The sequence below is a fragment of the Halictus rubicundus genome, unplaced genomic scaffold (assembly GCF_050948215.1).
Source record: "Halictus rubicundus isolate RS-2024b unplaced genomic scaffold, iyHalRubi1_principal scaffold0100, whole genome shotgun sequence".
NCBI classification, from domain to species: domain Eukaryota; kingdom Metazoa; phylum Arthropoda; class Insecta; order Hymenoptera; family Halictidae; genus Halictus; species Halictus rubicundus.
The window spans coordinates 1-6567 of record NW_027488641.1 but is presented as its reverse complement, the minus strand read 5'-3'; the positions used below and the strand labels follow the sequence as shown (position 1 = coordinate 6567).

Here is a 6567-nt window from a genome sequence, read left to right as displayed (position 1 = left end):
GTTTTGTAAAGGCTTTTTTATTGATAAGTACTTGTTTAGAAAGTATACAATAATTTTCTAGTCACAGAGGCTACATTTTTTACCATTTATTAGATAAACTCAAAGTGTCTTATGAAATACACTAATTTTACTGTGCACTAGTTTCTATTATGTGACATACGTAGTATGTCACAATAAAAAAATGGTTCAGGTAAATGTTATTCAGTTTGATGAGAGTTATCACAATAATGTAAATTGATACCGCTTTCCATTTAAAAAACTTTAAGAGTCAAAATAATTTGTTGTGTATTAAGAGATTAGCCTCTGTGGACTAATTAATTTAATAGAAAGATGCAACGAATACCACCATTAGATTCTCAGTAAACAACTTGTAACTCTTTATTTTGCAAACTCTGCATATTTAATTAATATTGGGTTATTCGGAAAGTAATTTCGTTTTTCGGGTAAATATTTGAGAAAACCCTATTTCGTAAACAAATAGTTATTGAGATACAAGCTGAAAAAGTTTTGCAGAATTTGACTTTGTGGTGTTATACGTATAGACAAAAATAATCAAGATAAAATGTTCCACATTCTTTTTCAGCGTATATCTCAATAACTACTTGTTTGCGACATATAATTCCTTTCAAACTTTTTCTCTTCTCGATGAGTAGGATATGTTGATGTAAACAAATTTTTAACAACAACGTTCTTTGTTATAACTAATTTTACGGCAAGTTTCTATATCATCGATAATATCATAAAGAAAAGAATAAACGAAACCAAACCAAAACCGAGTATATCTTCATTTTTATGTTCGTCACAAGCATTTGTTTAGTCAGCGACCATCATTTGTTATTTTACATGGACGCAATTTTACGCACGCAACGCGTAGCTAACAAATATCACAATATATTGTTTGAATCAATTATTCAAGGTAATTATCGTATTTCTATATTCATTTCTATAAAATGTGTAATCTTAACTTTACCATGTCGTTAATGTTTTACCACTTTTTTTTACATTTGTTTAATTGTGGCTGTTCAAAATTCATTGTATAGACGATAATATTTTGTTTTCTGAAACTACGTATATTGTTAATAGATGGAAAAAATCGCAGGGAAAGCGAAAGGGACTTTTATTTATGTACACAACGATTATGCTTACAATAAAGATAGTCGCAGTGAAAACATTTATCGGTGCAACACTCGACGAACTACACGATGTTGTGGGGCTGCAATGACTCTTAGCGATGGTTCTGTTTCGTTAATAAAACCCCATAATCACCCTGGTCAAGAATATCTTGCTACACGGTATTTGATGATTCAAGAAATGACGATGCTGTGTCGGGAGACATTGATCCCATTTAAACAAATATTTGATGATGTTTGTAGAAAGTATGTTTATGCTTACTGTTCTTATGTGTTTCTTTTATTAACTTTTTTTGGAGAAATATTGATCTACCTATCGATATGTGGCACTCTCACCGATTTCAAAGATTTTTGAATATGTTGCAGAAATGATTAGGGATAGCAGGTGCACACAGGAAAGAACAACCATAAGGAGTTAGTTTGTGTTAGATTTTTAAAACGTGGGTGGGGGGGGGGGGTATTTAAAACACATTAAAAAATCACAAAAATTAATTGTTGCCAGTGTCACATATCGATAAATTCATTGAAATATTATACAAATGTTTATTTAAAGACATCCAGATGCTGCAGCTCATTGTTCATTTACAAAATTAAGGCCAACGTTGCACAGACAGAGAGCTAATTTCAAACCCGCAATTCCACAATCCTTAGAAATTTTGTATGGCCAGATGAAAATTTATCAACCATTGGAAAATCTAAATGTATGTCTTGTGAAGTCATTAAAAGACGAAACCGCTGTAATAATTACAACTGATGGGTTGCTGGAAGGATTGAAGAAATCAAAAGAAATATTCGTTGATGGAACATTTGCAGTAAGTAGCATAAAACTCTTAGAAATTTTATAATGTTTTTCTTTAATGATTTACTTTAATGATTACAGAAGCTATTTAACTCAGATGTTTATATCAAGTATATCAAACTTTTCAAAGTAAACTTTTAATGTGTATATACTTAATAGATAATAATAATAATAGCAAATAATAGTAGTCGTCTGTAATTTTAGATTTTACCCAAGGAACCTCACATGGGGCAGCTCTACACCATCCATATACGCTGCATGGATAATGTAAAACATAATTTATATTAGATTTACTTCTTAAATTGTATGCAATGCTCCTTCACGAACATAAAGAATTGCTTTTTTTCAGGGTATTGCAACTATACTTGTTCTATGTGAAAGACGGACGGCTACACTATATGCTGCTATATGGAAAAAGATATTTAATTTAATACCTGAATTGGCAAATAATATAAGATTCATAATGAGTGATTATGAAGCAGCCGCTGTTATAACTCTACATGAGTTGTTCCCTAATGCACATATACATGGTTGCTGGTTTCATTATTGTCAAGTTTGTGATACTGTTTGAAGTTATATGTTATCATACATATTACAATTTTGTCTATTATAGAAAACTACATTTTTTGTCATACATATATTGCAGGCTATTCTTCGAAAGTGGCGCAAGCTTGGTTTGACTAATGTACCTAATACGGTTGTGCGTATGGCAATGTCTCTGGCTTTAGTACCTGAAACAAAGTTTCAAGAAGCCATATTAATTATACAAGAAGAGGCAGACAATATAGCAAGTAATTTTCCCAATGTTCTTTTATTTATGACTTACATGCGAACTAATTGGTTAAAAAGGCATCGCAAGTAAGCGTGTACAATTGCCCAGTACGCACTAACAATATTGCAGAGTCTTTCCATAATGTTGCTGGTCTAAAATTAGGAAAACAGAACATAAACGTTTGGGCATTTCTGGGTATAGTATTATTTAATTTTTTTCAATAAATCTATTTACAATTTAATAACTATATATTTACATCGTTTGGCATGATACTCTAAATATGCGGCAGTGTGTAGTTAAATGTTATTAAATTTTAGAAAAAATAAGAGATTTGCTTATGGATCAAGAATTAGATTTGAATCGTCTACAAAATGGTGTAGCATCTCGAAAACCACGTACTCGTGAAAATATTAGTCGAAGGAAAAATATTGCTAAAGCTCAAGCTGAATTTGATACTGGAAGGTTAGTGTATCACTCTTTCTATTTATAATTATTTTTAATGTATATATGTTTTTAAATTTATATGATTTTGTAGATTATCTCTAAAAGAGCTTTTAAGTATATTCCATCATAAAGACACAATTTTTAAAATCAATACAATCAGTGCATTGGCAGGTAAATATGTATTTAGAATTCTAAAGCTACCGCATAGAATTAAAATATTTTTTCTACAGATGAAGATATTAATGAGGAAATTGCTGATGCTAACTGTTTTGCCGAAACAACTGATAATCCTATAGAAAGCGGTAAATAAATAAATTTTATATTATGTAGTACGTATTATCGATTGTGTACATATATATATATATATATATATATATATATATATATATATATATATATATATATATATATATATATATTTGTTGTTAAAGGTACACTAGGATGGATGGATGCAAAAACGTTACCAGGTGCGACTCCGGCATCATTGAATTCCTCGACAATACAGCATGGGGCAGTGTCAGGTTATCTTCATTCCACATATTTAATCTCGATTTTTCTGATTCGTAATTATTAACCCATTAACGCCCAAGAATTTTTTTTTAAATTTTAGTAAACGATGGACAAAACATCTAGTCAATCTCAGATTGCGCTAGAAGCAAACAAATATAATCTTGTTATGCTGTACTCAAGCGAGTACAATGGGCGCTAATGGGTTAATACAATAAAATCAAATTTTTCATATAATCAAGCAGTACGGATAATTAATTGGACATATTTTTTTTTAGATGATTATATTATTGAAATACTTAACAAGGCTGCGTGGGAGCGAAAGTGGCTCTAAACCAGGGAGGGCAATCTCCCATGTATAATGTGTGTGTAGGGGCTACGTATGCTGCCGTACCTTGCCGCAGCGATAGCATCGCCGGCATCAGCCGCGTGCAAGCGGCAAGAGAGAGTCGCCGCTCTCGACTCTACGTGTCCGACGACCCAAGGCGGATTTGCCGCCGCCGAGATTACACAATCTCTCTCTTGTAATAACCTTCGTCGAGATAAGACATAATAAAGTTCTCTGTACTACAACACGCAACAGTGCCTTCCATCCAGTTTCCGGTTTCCCGGCGGTAGTAGGCCGCAGTCGGGAAATCCCCCAGACCGTAAACCTACATGTGCACTTTAGCAGTGTCATCTAGATTGGTTCCCTCGTTCCCTCAACTAAAACCTATATATATAGCTATACGATTCTACTCACATACGCATACACAGATACCTACTGTTCAGTACGATTACTTTAAATTTAGAATTACACTTATACTAAAAGGATATAATATGTTTTGCAACAGTACATTATTTTAACAATATTTTATTTAAAAACATAATAATACATAATTATACATGTAACAGATAATTATAACTAATACATAATACATACATATAACTAATACATAATGATAATATCTTTATCCACTTATTTTGTACGTTTTGTTACACTTGCTGCTGCACTGCTCTGCACCTCACTATCCTAAACAAACTTAAAAGAATATTATAATTAATGCACAAAGTAAAATTCGAAAAATAAGCTCAAAAATAAGTAAACTGAGTGTCGCGGGACAAATGTACTAAAGGAAATAGCGCGAAGCTTGAAAAATATGGTTCACAAGAGCACCGCGCTGCACAGTGGTGCCAAATGGCCAAAAAGCGGCAAAAAATCTAAAATTGAAACTATCCAACGAATTTGTTTGAAAATTTGTGGAGTGATTGCCACAGATACAACGGTTATTTGGCAAAAAAATTTTTGTAAAAAGTTGTTAACATTAAGTAATATGGGGTAATCGAAAATCTCTATTTTCTGGCCATTTTTTATTTATGAAAGCATACAACAAATTCTTTAGTAGATTTCGGTCTGAAATTAATTGTTTTGGCAAAGTGCAATATTGATCTAATTTTGTGCAAAAAATCACGAGATACTTCGAGATACTTTCGCCGCAATTTAAGTTTAAATATCTACTTTCGGAATTTCCAAGAATGAATCGCACGGACGACTATTTGATGTTTCAGGTGAAATTTTTAAGGGATACATATCAGATAATAATAAAAATGTGGCATTCATACATATAAAAAAATATTTAATAACAATTTTTTATGTTAAATAAACAAAGTTTTTTGGTAGTGCTACAATGAACGCTATAAAAATAATTTATGTAAGATAAAGAAAATTGTTATTAATGTGAGATGAATGAATGGATGTGTGTGTGTGGATGAATGAAGGGTGAGCGGCGGGGACGCGAGAGCCGCCAAATGTTTAAAGGTATCAGGCGTTGCCCCGCAACCTTCGCGGCGCGAATCACCTGAGCGAACGGAAAAACAGCGCAAGGGATGCGATGTTTTGACGTTCGCTCGAAAAACGCTAGGACAAGCGGCCGTTGCCCCGGGAAGTAAACAAATAAAATAAATAAGACGAACGCTATATAAAAACGGGACAGACGGGTATCGGAGTTAGTTAACGATTGAAAATAGATGGTGAAAATCGTATAGTCGGGTTTCTTTTGTGTCGAAAAAATAATAGTCGAATCGGTAAAGTTTTAGAATTTAAGTCGTGATTGTGAAATATATTGCCAATAAATATCTGCATAACCAGTCAGCCGGCTTTATTCCTACATAATTGGAACACCGATCGCCGCACGAGGTGGCGCTGTGAGTTTCTAAGTTGTTACGACGAGTTGTGTTTGGTGGCTCTGTGTATGGCCACAGCACAAAAAAGACGATGAGACGACGCTGTGACGGACATTCGAGGGCGAATGTCGTTGCAGGATGGCCGAGTGTGGGATCAGGACCCCCAGACCAAAAAGTATGTAGGAGATCGGGAAGAACGGGAGGGTTCCGTGGGTGAGCGCGTTAGTCGATCGGCTACCACCAGTGAGGTCGCGGGTTCGATTCCCGGCGGCGGTGCCCTCGTTTTTCCCGAGATCCTACATTAAATATTTTTTTATACATAAAAAATTAACAAATCATATGCACTTCACATTTTTCTTTATTAATTAGAAATATTCCTAAAAAATTTCACCTGGAACATCAAACAATCGTAACTTCCGCACGATTCACTCTTGGAAATTCTGAAAGTTGATATTTAAACTTAAATTGTGGCGAAAGAGTCTCGAAGGATCTCATGATTTTTTGCACAAAATTAGATCAATATTGCACTTTGCCAAAACAATTAATTTCAGACCAAAATCTATTAAAGGATTTGTTGTATGTTTCCATAAATAAAAAATGGGCAGAAAACAGAGATTTTCGATAAGCCCATATTACTTAATGTTAACAACTTTTTACAAAAATTTTTTTGCCAAATAAGCGTTGTACCTGTGACAATCTCTCCACAAATTTTCAAACAAATTCGTTGGATAGTTTCGTTTTTACAGATTTTT

The 6567-nt window shown here is 33.4% G+C and overlaps 2 protein-coding genes across 2 annotated transcripts; both read left to right on the top strand.

Moving 5' to 3' along the window:
* Nucleotides 1–2145: 2145 nt before the first annotated feature.
* Nucleotides 2146–2791, top strand: LOC143363706 (uncharacterized). Its single transcript, XM_076804252.1, has 3 exons — nt 2146–2196; nt 2279–2482; nt 2576–2791. The coding sequence occupies exons 1-3, from the start codon at nt 2155–2157 to the stop codon at nt 2789–2791; spliced, it is 462 nt and encodes a 153-aa protein (XP_076660367.1). The 5' UTR covers nt 2146–2154.
* LOC143363705 (uncharacterized) lies at nt 2769–3660 on the top strand. Its single transcript, XM_076804251.1, has 4 exons — nt 2769–2896; nt 3019–3163; nt 3237–3447; nt 3577–3660. The coding sequence occupies exons 2-3, from the start codon at nt 3039–3041 to the stop codon at nt 3439–3441; spliced, it is 330 nt and encodes a 109-aa protein (XP_076660366.1). The 5' UTR covers nt 2769–2896; nt 3019–3038; the 3' UTR covers nt 3442–3447; nt 3577–3660.
* The last annotated feature ends 2907 nt before the right edge of the window (nt 3661–6567 follow it).

What these genes read in the sequence shown, in the direction of transcription:
- LOC143363706 (XM_076804252.1), top strand. Translation starts at nt 2,155, where the DNA reads ATGGGGCAGCTCTACACCATCCATATACGCTGCATGGATAAT. An exon ending in ATATACGCTGCATGGATAAT is followed by an intron (nt 2,197 to 2,278) that starts GTAAAACATAAT and finishes GCTTTTTTTCAG; the next exon opens with GGTATTGCAACTATACTTGT. An exon ending in GCTGGTTTCATTATTGTCAA is followed by an intron (nt 2,483 to 2,575) that starts GTTTGTGATACT and finishes CATATATTGCAG; the next exon opens with GCTATTCTTCGAAAGTGGCG.
- LOC143363705 (XM_076804251.1), top strand. Translation starts at nt 3,039, where the DNA reads ATGGATCAAGAATTAGATTTGAATCGTCTACAAAATGGTGTAGCATCT. An exon ending in GCTGAATTTGATACTGGAAG is followed by an intron (nt 3,164 to 3,236) that starts GTTAGTGTATCA and finishes ATGATTTTGTAG; the next exon opens with ATTATCTCTAAAAGAGCTTT.